The following is a 15,197-nucleotide window of genomic DNA, read 5'->3' on the forward strand; positions in this document are numbered from 1 at the left end:
TTTTCTAAAAATTTCAGCAGAAAGATTATATTACACTGAAGAGAAATTATCATCAGGTATAAAGTGTCGTAGCTTCATTCACTCACTAGTATTTCTCAAATCTGTAAATGCTTGTCCCTGACCATTTTTGGTCAGGGTACAGGAAGCATGCTTTACAGGGTGTGTGAATTGATATTTTGGTTTTCAAAGAAAAAAATTATATTTCAAGAGGAAAACACTCAAGTTTGTTTTGGTCCATTGCAAACTATTGATGGACACGAGACAAAAAGAATGCTAAAACAATGCCTTACCTGCAAAGGTTGGCCGTTTCTCTGACTCTTGCTCCCAGCATTGTTTCATTATGTCAATAATTTCCACTGGACATTTATCAGTGATCTCCTTTAAGTCTGGTCTGTTTCCATTTATGACGCCAAAGCAAATCTGGGCTTCATTTATACCATCTGAAAAATAAAATTTCCTATCAGATCTTGATCACAGGTTTTGCTACCTTTCCATAGGTAAAAGAAACAATGAAGCAGCTCCCTGTGTGTTTGTGGATATGGTTTCAAAGATGTCCAAGTTACATCTACAGATATTTCATATTAGTGAATTTGAATCCACTGCCCTAACTTCCATGGATTAGAGATTTATTTTAAGATTAATGGATTTACTTTTATATATAAGACATGCCCAGTGTGAGTAAGGGTGACAGAACTAGCTCCCTAGAACCTGCATCTTGCTTATGCTCTGCACTGGGTATGAACACAAAGATGGCCACATAGATAACATTTAGCCATTTAGTTAGCAAAAAATCCATTCAAAATTATAAATGCGTTACTCTGGAATTCCACAGATGGCTCCTATGTAAGGCTAACATTAGTGCATGTTGAGAAGTCAGCACCATGCAGCTGAGAAGCGGTAACTATGTGTGTGATCATTCCCGTTGAAAGAAAAACCACACATAACTAGTCCACCTCAAGAAATAGTGGACATCAAAGTTTCCATTCTGGCCCACATGAGGTTTGTCTAACTTCTGCCACTGAGTCCAGTTTGTGCCCACACCATATAGATGTGAATAGATTCAGCTCACACCTGCATTTCATTCAGATGTTCTTGTCCATGCTTAGGAGTCAGGAGTGATGCAACTAATGCCTCTTGCTGGCCATGAGGGGCCAAACAGGCCCTATTTTAGGCCATGGGTGATTTAATCTACTAATCTTAATTTTATAACTTTAAATGCTTAACATTTGTAACTTCATTTTGTGATAGCATTCTTTCGGAAGTAACTTACTTTCATATGGTTCCTTGTTAGCAAAAATTGCCCAGATCACTATGCCAAAGCTGTAAACATCTGATTTTTCCACTGGTTTTGCATTAACACTGAGTAAATGCTCTGGGGCCATATAGAAAAGAGTCCCAGCATTGTTCTGGCAAGTGCTCTTTATTTGCTTCTGTCGGACAGTTTCTTCTTGGGTTAGCTTACTCCAGTTCTTAAAGGAGGCAACACCCAGATCTGCAATCTGAAAAATGAGACACGTCAGAGCTAGTGCTGTAATGAAGAGGAGATAAACAAGTATTTCATGCAGTGCTCAATTTTATAATTACTAATAATAATATAATAACTTACCTAAAAATGAAACACTAGAAAAAATGCAACTAAAAAAAGGAAAACAAACTATTTGCTTTTTTTGTTTTGCTTTGTTTTTCTTTGGTTGGTTGGTAGGTTTGGTTTGTTTTTTTTTCCTAAATAAAGTATCACTGCCAACGGGGAACCATTAGACTGAACCTTTATTATTAACTTAACTCCACTTGGGACAATTGCACAATTAAGGATAGAAGAAGTTTGGTTTTGCCTGTATTGACAATCATGTTCGAGGTCTGTCTGCAGTGCTTGTGGGAGAACAGAAATTCATACAAAAAGAAGCTAAGATTCAAATCTAGAAGCAATCTGTGAGATGGGCAGATATCCCTCCTCCCTCACTGCCCTTTCCATTTAGATTTCAGCTAACTCAACTTCCTTAGATCTTCCTACACGAAAGGGGAAGAAGGGGATCTAAACCAATGTGATGTGCTTGACAAAGAGAGATGGAAAAGGATAGCATGGAATACGTTAAAGCAGGGATACCTGGGTACTGTATGTTTGACAAGGTGACATTACCAAAACTTTAGGGTGCAGTTTTGCAACTAGACTAACGGCTGTTGATGAATAAAGAAATCCCTCCCTCCTTTTCCCAGTCTCCTGTTATACACTCCCTTTGCTCCTCTTGTTCTAGCACGGTCACTTATCTGGGAAGAACTAGTGCAAGGCATGCAACCAGCTTGCTGAACCAAGTGTGCCCCAACAGAAAGGTAGCACTGCCAACAAGGTAAATAGTAATCTGCTAGTTTGGCTTCCTAAATCAGGACAGGGTAATCAGATTACCACCAGTGCTAACACAAGGGAACAGAAGGTCAACAGGAAAGGAAAAATGAAAGAAAATGAGACTGTCTCCCTTGGCCATAAGCAGCTGTCAAACAGAGCTGTGTAACCCAATAACTTCAAGTGAAAACTGAGATGATATCTTGCCTCACTTCTAACACACTTTTCCTTTCTCTCTTGTTGCCTCTAACTAGCTTATTGTTCTTCTTGTGTTTCTGAAGCTTTGGGCTGCATTTAGAGGTCATATATTCAGAGGAAAGGTGACATGCTGCTGAGGAAGTAGCCTGTCCAAAGAGTCTAAATTCATGTCTACAAGTGAGAGGAGGTTTAATGTGATAGAGGAAGATATGATATAAATCTTTCTACATTTGCAGTTTCCTAGAACAACTATTTCTTTTTCTAAATATTGACAGTGTTAGACACATTTAAGCAGATGGCTTAACAACAGCCACCTTAAACGATACTTTTGATCAGCCTGCTTAAGGAAATCTGATCTGATTCTGAATTTAATCTTAGGTTCCACCTCAGTTTGTCATGAAGTGTGATGATAGCCTAGTTTGGTCTGCTCCATATAAGCAAGTTGGAACCCCAAACCCCATCCAATTTATATTTAAAGCAGATCATGATGGGGTTTTTATTTTTGGAAAAATAAAAAAAATTTAAAAAATTTTAAAAATTCTTATCTGCAAACTGCTCATACTGCACTTGTTACTATATTAACCTACTATATTAACAATTCACTAATTTATGTGTGAGAAATAGAAAATGACAGAGCTGTCTTCACAGAAATTTATTCTGTAGTTTCAAACTGTAATGGGGTGGTTATTTCAACAACTCACCTTGACCAGAAACAGGATATTTGATGAGGACTGCAGCATATTCCACTCAGGTTTATTCTGCAGTAGCCTCTATATCTATGTGTCTTGATCCAAACCCCCTCTAAAATTAATAGAAGGGCTTTGGAACAGGCTTATAAGCCATTCTTTGAAGTAGTGTCCTGATGCTTTTTTCTTTTTGTAGCTGCTGGATGTCATTTTAAAAGGATGACTAAGGAAAAAAAGAGGGATATAAAAGAGGAAAAGATAATAGGCAAAAGAAGGAAAGAAATAAAAAGAAGGAGGTAAAGGCAGGAGGAGAGATTATAGCAATCTAGGACAAAAGACATGATCCATAAAACATTCTATTTTGTTTCAATCTCTGTTTTAATGTTTGTTTTACCTTTCTAGTTGTTTTGTTATTTATAGCTCATTAATTCTCAATAATATTATTTTTTTAATGCCTTTAGTGATTTTTTTCACAGTTGGGGGAATACTCTGCAAATCTCAGACTCGGAGGTTGTATAGGCTACCATACTTCAATGACTCATGGCTAACACTCTCTTAGTGACAGTCTCGTCATGATAGCTCACTAAACTACTCTACCAATCCTACCACTTTAGGAACACTAAGCAGTGCAGCTGAACTGAATTCTTCAACCCATATCACCAGCTTTCTCCATTTACATTTTAACAGGTACCTTAATGTGGAAGTCTCTGTCCACAAGGATGTTTTCTGGTTTTAAGTCTTTGTGTACAAAGCCTTGCTCATGCAGATAAAGCATTCCTTCTGTGATCTCCAGCACAAAACGCCCTTTCACTGACAAAGGCAGTGAGAGCTAAAAGAAAGAACAAGAAATGCCATCTATTAAAAAATGCAGCTACAACCATCAAATTAAAGCGCAATCTTTAAAAAAAGTTTCTTTCTCAGTCTCAAGAGTACCTCTGCTCAAGCTGTGGCAAAAAAGAACTGCATTGCCAGCCGGTCGAGAGAGGTGATTGTCCACTGTACTTCACACTGGTGTGGCCTCACCTTGAGTCCTATGTGCAGTTTTGGGCACCACAATATAAGAAGGATATAAAGCTAATGGAGAGCATCCAAAGGAGAGCTAAGAAGATGGTGGAAGGTCTAGAGGGGAAGCCATATGAGGAGTGGCTGAGGTCACTTGGTTTGCTCAGCCTGGAGGAAGCTAAGGGAAGACCTCATCATGGTCTACAGCTTCCTCATGAGGGGAAGTGGAGGGGCAGGCACTGTTCTCTTCTCTGTGAGGACCTTTCAGGGAGAATGGCATGAAGCTGGGGCAGGTGAGGTTTAGACTGGATATTAGAAGGTTTTTTCACCCAGAGGGGGGTTGTGATTTTTGGGGTTATCCTGTGCAGGGCCAGGAGTTGGACTTGATGATCCCTGTGGGTCCCTTCCAACTCAGGATATTCTATGATTTTAAGGCCCTTCTTGGATCTAAATTTTGGCATTAAAGTAAATCTAGAGTCACTCCGTATTTATAGAAGCATTTTTCTTTAGAAAATTCTCCACATATCTCTACAAACACTTCTATAGCTTTTTAACCTGTAACTGGTCTGCTCCTCTGTGATGCACAGGGAAGCCATAGTCATTGTCTGCTGTTTCTAGAAAAGGGAGTGCTGCCATTGGCTTTTTAACACAGAAGGAAGAATGAGAAAATAAAGGCTCCATTCTCTGGAGACAGCAGGAACATCCTGTCCATTTCAAGCACCTTATCAACCCTAAGAGATGAAGTAATTGACTGCTCACTTGCTGTAGCACTTTCATCATGTTCCCCCGGTCCACATACTCCATCACAAGTGAGTAGTTTCCATCTTCCAAAATGATACCCAGTAGTTTTACCACACGGTCATGCTGCAGTCTGCGCATAATCCTGCCTTCTTCAAGGAGGGAAACATTGTATCTGTAAAACAGAAATTACATTGAACTTAGGTGCCAGGCTAGAAAGAACACAGGGATGAAAATGACATTTTCATAAGGAAAAGAGTGGCCAAAAATCTCAACATCCTTAGAGCCCCTGTATGATTAACCATACCTTCAGCTGATTTTTAATTGATGCAGCTTTGTTCAGGCCAGATTGTATTCTCTAAGACTCTACTCTAATGCCTTACATAGAGACTCTCTGCTCAGCCTGATTTTAAGGCCTGCTTTTCAGAAAGTGCATAAGCATTTTTTTTATAGATGCACTTCTGGTTGTGTATGTCCAAATCTTTGAACAGGGGTGGGATCAGGGTAGAGCTGAAAGAGCCTTGGAACAAGGAGGGTCAAGACCTCCTCCACTACCTCTTGTACAGGAAACTTACAGAGGTCTCGTTTCTGAAGGGCTGGTATTCATGTTCATGTTCAAAACGGATTTATTATAAGGCATCCACCCACACACTGGATGATAGCATTTGCTAACAATTACTGGTTGAGGATGAATTCAAAGCCCAGCTCTTTACCTGGGCCTCAGTACAATCCATGAATAATCACAGGTACATAGCTGGGAACTCACTAAGGGTGCTAAAAAAAGATAGTATCCATTATATAATACAGAAGGTGGTATTTTTACTATTGCTCCTGTTCTAGTCATCAGACAAAAGCATGTAAGAAAATCTTGATACTATATTGTTTGCTAATGCTTTCCTACCCTGTGACTTAAAAGGAAACTGCCTTTTCCCTCTGTGTTCTTCCATAGTAGGGGGAGAACTGATTGTTTTGTTTGCATTAGGCTCAGTTAAAAAATATGCGAAAGAATTTTGGTTCAGTATTTTAAGGAATGACAAAATTATGAGCCTGTCTAGTGAGAAAATAAAAACACAAACCCAAAAATAAACTTGGCAGGCTTGTCTGTTTTAACTGTGTTCATCCGGAACTGTCATTGCAGTCTACAAACTACTAGAATCTCTTAATTTGCTTTCCACTGGCAAAATAAAAACTCAGTTTATTTATTATAACCCAAAGTAGAAAGAATATGGACTTTCGTCTCTCTCTAGGGGATGACTCATGGGAGAGCTTTACGATTGCTATAGCTGTGAGGTAGTAGAGCTGCAATGTGACCTGAATCCACTGAAATCAACAACTAATTCAATCCTTGAATTAAATCAGTGGGCTTGGCTCGCTCTGCTTTTTTCTCAAGGGAGAAGGTTACATTCTTGGTATTACACATGAGCAGTTGGAATCCTGCTGGTAATTTATGTGCGTTTAGTTTCTAGCGGACATCTACAGTTGGATAACTGTATTGTAAACATATCTGCAAGTCTGAAAATATCATGTGGCCACTGAGTTCCTGCATTTCCTTAAGTGTGCAAGAGTCTTCTTGATTCTTAACAATTCACAATAGTGCTCCCCTCGAAATGAAAAACAGGAACTTCACTTGAACAATAAGCTAAAATTTAAAAAGTTGTCTCGTGAGGGGAAAAAAGGAAAATTTGCAGGACAACTGCTAGCATTATCTTATTTGCCTCATATACAGTATCTCCAGAAGCCAAAGATTCAAAATTATTACACTCTATTTAGATTTATCTCCACTGAGTTTAGCAGACTTACACTAACTGAAAGATAAAAATCAGAACTGAGATCTATAACTTACTCAGTGCGCTGTGGTCCTGTATACACTTTTTTTAATACTACATATCCATGTTTCTTGTGAAAGCATAAAGAAATAGTTCCGAATCCTCCAGCATCTAATTGTTTTTGTTCAAGCAAATCCTGGGTGTTCATGTGGATGTCTTCCAGAGACATGTTTGCAGTCTTTGTGGCTTAGCAATGAAAACTAAATCAAGTGCCCTAGTGCTTCTGGACCTGTAGTATAAAGGACAAAAAAGAAGTGTCATGATCAGGCATTTAGCTGTTCCACTAAATAAGTGTATATGTAACCATAAACTCTTGTGACACTTATGAACAAAGTTGGAAATCAAAGATGCTGTGGTTCTTGCAGAATCATACCTAAAGATCACAATGATTTATCCTGTCAATCCACTACAGTTATATTAAGTTGATGTAAAACCATTTCTTAACCTGAGGATCTCAAAGTGCTGTTAATAAATAAGTTTTATCCATCTTATATGCAGTAGATGGGTACTGTCCCTACACTTCATATGTGCAAAACCCAAAACCTTGAAAAATCAAGGGCAGCAGTCCCAAAGGCAGGTAGTGCCCAATAATTCTAATAAATATTTATTTCACTTCCTAAATTGCCTTGACATGGGCCTGTCAGGTGCCAAGATACTTATATAACTATAAGCCATGGGGTTTTTTTCATGGCTAGGCTTCGCGAACGAAGATTTGGGAAGGGCACTACCCACGTTTGTTACAAGTGCGTTGGTGGCTAAAAAGGCCAATACGAGATAGACACGTCCGGTTGCAAAAGGCACAGCAGAAAGACTCCTTAGGAGGTATAGTCTGCAAGGCACGGTTCTTTCTGTGTTGTCTTTTCTCCTCAAGAGTGATCCTACGTGCTTTCTCAAAGGCATCAGCAGTGTTATAGATAGCGTGTCTCCAGACCTCCCGATTAGAGGCCAGAGTAGACCAGTTATGTAGATCAATATGGCCAAGGCTGAGATGTTGTTTCAGGGAGTCCTTGTCTCTTCTCTTCGGGGCTCCTCTCATGCGGCAGCCAGTGGCAAGTTCACCATAAAGCAAGATCTTAGGGAGGCGGTGGTCCTTCATCCTGGAGACGTGCCCTGCCCAACGGAGCTGTGTTCTCAGCAACATGGCCATGTTTTAGGCATCTTTGAAAACACAGCTCTAAAGAGTTTGCTCAAAGCTTAAACCCAACAACCAAACTAAAGTGTTCTCTGGAGGGTGAAATGAAGAACCCAGCTTCTGTGGGAAACTTATTTTCACCGCTGTCTGAATTTAAAGAGACAAGTGCCAGGAAGGAATTTGGTGGGGTGCATGGCAACTTCTCCTCCACCCCTCAAAATGAAGAGGAACAAAGAAATTTTGAAGGCTTGTAGTAACTCCTAAGGGCATCAAGACAAAAAGAGTGTTTGGGAATCTATGAAATGGGTAGATAAGTAAACTCCAGTGGATGCCAGATTAATTTTAAGCCTCTGGGAAAGCTGTGATGCTCTCTTGCCTAACATGCCCCTCAGGAGGTAAAACTTTGAAAGAAGGCTAGGCATCCCATACCTTCGGCACATGCCAGCAAGCTGCATTGGTAGCAGTGGTGCAAGCCACAAGCTCTGCTTTTCTTCCTCACTAAATTTTTAACTTAAGCGCCTTACATCAGGTAAAGAAAGAGTTTGCTGAGAAAAAACAAAGTCCAAGAGACTGGCAGGGCTGTTCAGTTTCCATTCCTCTTGGGTAATTACGACACAGATATACAGAGCTGGGAGAAAGGCACCATTTCAAAGTGCCACTATCAGTAGATTGGCTTGTTTGGGTAACTAAGAGCTCTAAATAGTGTAGCAAAGGGATTCCCAAATTTTTTGGACCAACTAATGACTGCTAACTCCTGTAAACTACTGTGCATCTGTATCATCAAATCTAATTGAAAAGATTGCTTAATGTTGTTGTGAACATCAGCTGCAGCCTAATTACAGCTGCCCAATTACCATAGTCTCTTTCTGGAGCCTAGGAACTAAGGAGTTAGTGAAAGTGAGTGGGGAAAGTAGGTATCCGCAGGAAGAGATGCATTTAAGTGCAGAGTTGGAAATTGTCTGATCAATTCAGTATTGACAAGCCAAAACAGGGAAGACTAAATTTAATTGAGAAAAAAAAAGTTGTGCCTGTAGAAGAATAAAGCAAGAGCTTCCTCTTCCAAGTACATATATAGGCTCTATGGGCTTTTGCAGTACAGATAGGGAACAACCTCTCTACATCTGGAGCCATGTGCTGTCTTCAGGGTTTCCTTTGGCTTTCCTGACTTCAAAAGGATGCAGATTTTGTTTTACTGGAGTGCTAGCATGCATTATGAACACAGGACTGAGCACATGACTGCATTCATTTAGTAAGAAGGTAAGCTCTGCTATGCATAATAATTGTTAGAGGAGATTGTTGTTGTGTTTTGTTTGTTGGGTTGTTTTATTATTTTTAAAATTCATTTACAATTAATCAAATAGCAGAATAGCAAATGACTCACAGCAGTGCCAAGCTGCTTCTCTCATCGGTGAGCTTTTGTGTCCCTGGAAGTTTCTGGTGATGGTTCTCTAGATTTCTTGGGGTGGTGCTCCTGACTTTTGTGCAGATGGGGTGGATGTAACAGGTACAAAGGCTTGAATTCAGTCATGAGACTTTAATGTGGCATAAACTAACATTTTGCTTCTTTATCTGGAGCCTCCTTTCAAGAAATGACTTGAAGCCACGTATCTACGTTAATTTTTCCGTGCTAACAGTAATTTTATGCACCTAGGTGGTAGTTATTCCTGTAAGAATTGTATGCGCTTTTCTTGTAAATGCAAAGTAGATGTGTATTTTTGAATGGTGAATCTCTAGACTTGCACTAATATCTCTGATAGCTTGGGGCTGCCATTCAATACCTGACAAAAAAACAGCTCTGCCTCAAATTGCAACAATAAAAAACCTTGTTCCTATTTACATTGTGAATACCTGTTCCTACCAAGCAGCATATAACTGTAACCAGATGTCTCGGAAATTCAAAAGAAGTAATAACTTCTGAAATCATAAGCTATCTGCTGAAATGAGCTGGATAACATTCAACATTCAAGATGGGAGGGAACCCTCCTCCTTGGATATGCTAGGATGCTATTACTGGTTTTGTTGTTGTTATTAAGTAATGAGGTACTCTGAATAGAAGCTCTCTGACCTAATGAGTTATTTCAAAACCAAAGTTTTTTTGTAGATTGAGTATCACAGGAAAGCAATCTCTAGCCAGGCTTTAAACCCAAGATTACTTATTCCAGTATACTATTTAACATGAGATACTGGTTTATGCTACCTTGAAATGTCAGATGACAAAAAAATCAAGGCAGGAAGCTCAAAAACTCAAGTTCATTCCAACCTTACTTCTTTTTATTGAGATAGAGGGTAATTCGTGCATATCCTCAGTACTTAGGATATACCAATGCATACATTAAGTATCTGTGGTTAAGAGAACAGAAATTTTGCACTTTGATTTAGCCTACGCTTACAGAAGCTACACATACTTCCAGGGGTTAATTTGTGTTCTATGAGGTAGCCCTCATCTCTATGCTTGATTGATTATAAAGCAATTTTTAAAATATACTATTCTGAACATCTCTATTACAATGGGTTCATATTTACCACATGCTAATCTGTGTTATGAAAATTCTGAACACCCGTTGCTAGAAGAGAGGAATTTTTGCCCATCAGTATGACTGGTGTTCTTTAGAGAGGGATAGGAGTGTAATAGGTGTGTTTGTGGCATTTTTCTTTGTAACATCGTGGTTATGTCCTCTCCTCTAGCCCCTAAAGGGCACAGAAGTTCCCAAGAGTCATGAGCTGGTCATTAGGTCATTCAGAAGCAATTTGCTTGGTTCTTTTGATTTGTTACTGATCTGATGCAGATCTGACATGGCCTGTGTAGTTAAGGAGGATTGCTGAGCACATTAGCGTGGTAATATGAAAAATGGTGACACGCTGATTGCAGCCTTTGTGGTCTAATGATGCCCTCAGCACATAAATTCTTGAGAGGTGTTACAAAGTATAATTGGAGGAAATGAATGTGTTTTCAAGCGTCAAAACTCAAGACCACTTAGTTATCAGTAACAGAAGGGAATAAAAAACAGGAGGCAAAACAAGTATCTCCAATAGGGGTATCAGGAGATAAATGGAAGAGTTGCTACAGCTGAAGACAAAAAGACTGCATGTGTGAAAGATGTTTCAAAAGCTGTCAGGGCATCTCAACTCTACTGCTGCAACTTTCATAACCTGTTCCATCTAAACTTTTCCTTTCTATTCAGGTTTTTCAGCTGACTCGTCTTTTCACTGAGGAATGATTTTTTTCTTTTGTTTTCCTTTTGGAAATACCAAAGAAAATACCTGTGTCAAGATCATGAGTAAGTTACATAAAGGGGAGGAGGAGCCAAGACAAGGGAAGCAAAGGTGTAACAAAACATGAGTTATATTAGGAGCAGAGCAGAGGGAGCGTGGAAGGGGAGAAGGGTGGGGTCTGTGCAGTGGCCGTTCTCGCACGGGACTTGGAACAGGCTGTCTGGGCAACAGCACCTCGTAGGGCCGTGGCTGTCAGAGACAGGCGCCGGCAGCCGGGCCGGGCCCGGCCCCGGGCGGGGGGCGCCGAAGGATCCGCTCGCCGCAGGGCCGGGAAGCCCTAATGCGGGGCTCCTCCGGCCTAGTTCCTCGTTGGCCGACTTGCCTTGTCGCCCTTCTCCTCCTCCCGGCGGCTTCCTGCCGCCGCGGCCGCCTCTCCTCGCACGCACCGCTCCCCCGCCCGCCGCTTCCCGTTCCCCCGTGCCCGGGCGACCCTCCTCGGCGGGGCGGGATGTAGCGCCGCAGCCCCGTCGGGCCACCTCTCCTCGGGGCCCGGCACCCCGGCGGCTCCCCGGCACCGCCGCCGGCGTCGCCGCGGTGCTTTCGGTTCTGGCGGGTCCCGCTCCCGGCCGCCGTGCCTTACCGCGGGTGCGCCGATCTCCTCCGTCCTGCCGCCTTCCCCGGAGGGCCCGGCAGCGGGCTCCGCCCTCGCCGCCCCCTGCGGAGCGCCCCGGCCCCGCGGCAGCGGGAGGAGGGCCCGACCCGGCCCACGCCTTCTCGGAGCACAGGAGGTGCCTGGGCTCGTCCGAGGGCACCGCGGAGCTGCCGCTGCTCCGGAGGCTGTGCAGTCACTCGGGCCGTGCGACGCAACGCGCGCCCTCCCACCGGGAGAGAAGGGCGGGAGCCCTGCCCGTCCTAGCGCCGCCGCCTGGGTGAGCCCGGTGCGCAGTGTGAATGGTGACAACCTGGCCACGGTACCGAGCCCGACAGCAGCTGGGTGCGTGTCGGAAACGCCTTTCGGTGTTGGGATTTAGTGCTGAAGAGGTGTGGGGAGGTTTGTTCGGGAAGGGTGGAGGCAGGAGTTTGTCAACAGGGTAACTGTAACACGTGCCAGTCCAGGGGACAGCTGGCGGAAATAGATAACCTAAAAGGACCGACAAATACCGTCTAGTCCATTCTCCTTGGGAGGTTGCTAACACAGGTGCTTTACATAAGACCGATGGCTTTGCTATTCTTCCAGTGAAATGAAGGTGATGATAAGTGTCTACCCTCTTTGCCGTGGTCTTTCCCATTGTGGGGAACTGTTGTGCTCCCCACTGTACTTTGCAGTGGAGTTCACGGTTCAGTATTACCAGGCACTACCAGAAAAACACCAGATCAGCCTGGGATGGTATTAGCAGCCCACAAATTGTGTCCTTCATTTCTCCCTGTGATGGTCAGCAACGTAGTATCTGAACTCCTAAACCATCCATGTACCCCCCTCTGCTTTTCCAGGAGAAGACATGGTCTGTTTTGTGTCTTCTGATGGCCAGCACGTGCATCTGCCAGGGGCAGGGGACTCCTGCCTGCCAGCTTCCTGAAAGGTGTCTCTTTGGAAAAACAGAAAGGACACAGTTGGATGTGGGCAGCTGTGGTTTTGGAGAGGTAGAATAACCTTGGTGATCACTTTCGAAATGAAGTTTTCTCTCTCAGTATCGAGACTGCACTGTGTTGGGCAAACTTAATAAATGGCTTCTATTCAAGATCTCTCCAAAAAAAAAAAAAAGCTGAGTGCAATCATTTCCCCTCAAAAAGAAAAAAAAGTTGGCAGTGGAACTGGCATATGCCGTTTTCCACTGATTCTTGATCAGCTGGTATTGAGACAGGAGTTTAATGCTCTGACAGCTCCAGATGCAAGGGCTGATCACACCTACTGTAATGAGGAGACTCAGGATGGAATCCCAGATTGCCAAACTAAGCTCATTGCAGTTTGTATACAGCCATTTCACGTACATTCACATTGTGAGGTATCACAAGGAGAGTGTTACTGAACCTGCAGTCCAGAGACACTGGGACATTTGTCAGCTAAATAAAGCAAATACAAATACAGATGTGGTATCTCTGGTGGGCCAATCATGCAGCTTTGGTCTTTTGCAATCCCAAACATTACAGAAATCTTTTGATAACATTTAACTTCTGAGGGTTTTTTCTTGTTTTGGTTTTGCTTGTTTTTTCTGCTTTTGAGCTTTGCATTGTGTATGGGGCTGAAGGCAAGGAGAAAGATGGCTGAATTTTTAAGAATTGTGTGGTTAAAGAGTTTGCATTCTCATTCAGTGGTGTTTTGCCAAGCAGCAAAACTAGGCAAAAATTTACATGAGCAGGTCTTCAATTTTAGTATTAATGAAAATTAAATAAGGCCATTAGTTCTCTTTTTACTTTAACTGAAACTTGCACTAATCTCAACTAAACTTTTACATACTTTATACTAAAAATCTCAGCCATCTATTAAAACTTATAGTAAAGAAAATATAAATACATAAAATGCTCAAAAAACCCCCAGGTGTTTGACATATAGCTGATTTTATTGCCAGCAGGATGAAACTTGCAGGTTTCATTGCATCACTGGAAAAACTGCAAGGTCTTCTGTCACCTTTACTGAGTTTTCTTTAGAGATCTGAAGAGAAAAAGATTTTGAAGGGCTCTGGAATAATGATTGAGTGGGCAATAAGACAGAAAGTGAAGTTCAGGTTATTACAGGGGTACACATGAGAAAAAAATTTACCCTAAATTGATGTATAAAATAATGGGCCTTGAGCTGATCATTACCACTGATGGCCAAGTTGTAGGGTTACAAGAGATGGAAACATTAGCTAAAGCAAATCATGTTTCAGAGATGATTATAAAAGGAGCAAAGAAAGTCATGGAGTTGACTCTGCATGTGCCTCTGGTCCCCTCTTCTCAGTAATGGGATAGTGAGACTGGAGGTGTTCAGAGAAGAACAAGGGTGACCAAAGGCCAATGACTTCTCTTGGAAGAACAACTGAGCAGGACAGGACTCCTTGGCCTGGGAGGAGATTATTTAGGAGTGGAGGTGATGCACATGTACAAAACTCTGAGCAGTGTGTAAAAGAACAGATGGGACTGATCATTACTGTTGACTGGGAGGAACCAAACAAAGGTACTGGGAACCAGGTGCTTCACCCTCCCAGGGCTCCCTCCCTACTCCAATGCTTCATGCAAGGAAAAACTCACTTGCTGAACTTTGCCAAAATATATTGGCTGCTTGAAGTTGACATGAATTCAAGAGAATGCTAAACAAAATTCAGAGCAGAGATCTATTATTTGGCTTGTAAATATAGAGAAAATGTATGTACCTCAGGAAATCCCCCAAACTAAATGTAGTTAGCACCCAGGTCGGTATTCATGGGAAGTGCTTCCTATTCCTGGCCTATAATCACTGTGAAGAAAAAACTCAGGGCTGCAGGATCCTTGTTCTGACCTAGCACAGCCACTGTGGATACTTAGATTACATATATCCAGGCTAATACAAGCGCCTAATGCTACAATGTGTTTGGGATCTAGCATGTATCTGCCAAATAGTGTCAAGAAGTGTATCCTCAATATACAGGTCAGTCTTTATTAGATTCTTTATCTAACAGTTAAACCCACTAATCTCTGCAATTGATCCAAAGCAGTAACATTGGGTTTGACAGTTGCAACTTCTGCTTTCACCTCAATTTCCTTGTTTCTTGAAAAGTCTAGTAACTGTACACAGTGAACATGATGATTCCTCTCCTATGCAATTTCAATATTTGAGTTTGTCCTCCACTTTCTCATCAGGTAAGTTGTTTACCTTAAGTCTTTCTGGCATGAATCTGCTTTCTCCACAACTTAGATGTATAACGCTTTCCCCCTTAATAACTTTCACTTTCCTTTTCCTGTAACAGAGCTATTGAGCCAAAGCAAATTTCCTGCTTGTGTAACCTAAAGACTTTGTCTCACACACCCTGAAGCAGACATCTACAACGGCTTTGGGCAGCACTGCTTCCCAGGGAATGTCTCTGCAGGAGGTGACCCTTCAGTTCATA

General features: G+C 41.9%; 1 protein-coding gene and 2 long non-coding RNA genes across 4 annotated transcripts in view; 1 reads left to right on the forward strand and 2 right to left on the reverse strand.

Moving 5' to 3' along the window:
* The window catches only part of LOC113964275, a 21,677-nt gene extending 19,341 nt beyond the window's left edge, over positions 1–2,336 (forward strand). Inside the window, exon 3 of the long non-coding RNA XR_003533138.1 lies at positions 2,253–2,336. This is a non-coding gene — a long non-coding RNA (uncharacterized LOC113964275). The remainder of the gene's footprint in view (positions 1–2,252) is intronic.
* RIPK1 (receptor interacting serine/threonine kinase 1) overlaps positions 1–11,858 on the reverse strand; it is a 24,627-nt gene extending 12,769 nt beyond the window's left edge. The window contains exons 1-6 of one of the 2 annotated variants that reach the window (XM_027676281.1): positions 11,774–11,858; positions 6,806–7,017; positions 4,984–5,137; positions 3,914–4,051; positions 1,271–1,499; positions 291–440 (exon numbers count right to left, since the gene is read on the reverse strand). In XM_027676281.1, coding sequence (XP_027532082.1) covers positions 291–440; positions 1,271–1,499; positions 3,914–4,051; positions 4,984–5,137; positions 6,806–6,957 — 823 coding nt within the window. In that variant the 5' untranslated portion in view covers positions 6,958–7,017; positions 11,774–11,858. Of the gene's footprint in view, positions 1–290; positions 441–1,270; positions 1,500–3,237; positions 3,446–3,913; positions 4,052–4,983; positions 5,138–6,805; positions 7,018–11,773 lie in introns of those variants that run through there. The other variant, XM_027676282.1, reaches the window with a different exon arrangement.
* Positions 11,859–13,670: 1,812 nt separating this feature from the next.
* On the reverse strand, positions 13,671–15,191 carry LOC113964276. Its single transcript, XR_003533139.1, has 2 exons — positions 14,362–15,191; positions 13,671–13,783 (listed from the first exon to the last, which is right to left on the reverse strand). It is a non-coding gene; the product is annotated as an uncharacterized LOC113964276 (long non-coding RNA).
* Positions 15,192–15,197: the final 6 nt, after the last annotated feature.

Source organism: Neopelma chrysocephalum, unplaced genomic scaffold (genome assembly GCF_003984885.1).
Source record: "Neopelma chrysocephalum unplaced genomic scaffold, ASM398488v2 Primary Assembly neopelma1_26b, whole genome shotgun sequence".
Classification (NCBI taxonomy): Eukaryota; Metazoa; Chordata; class Aves; order Passeriformes; family Pipridae; genus Neopelma; species Neopelma chrysocephalum.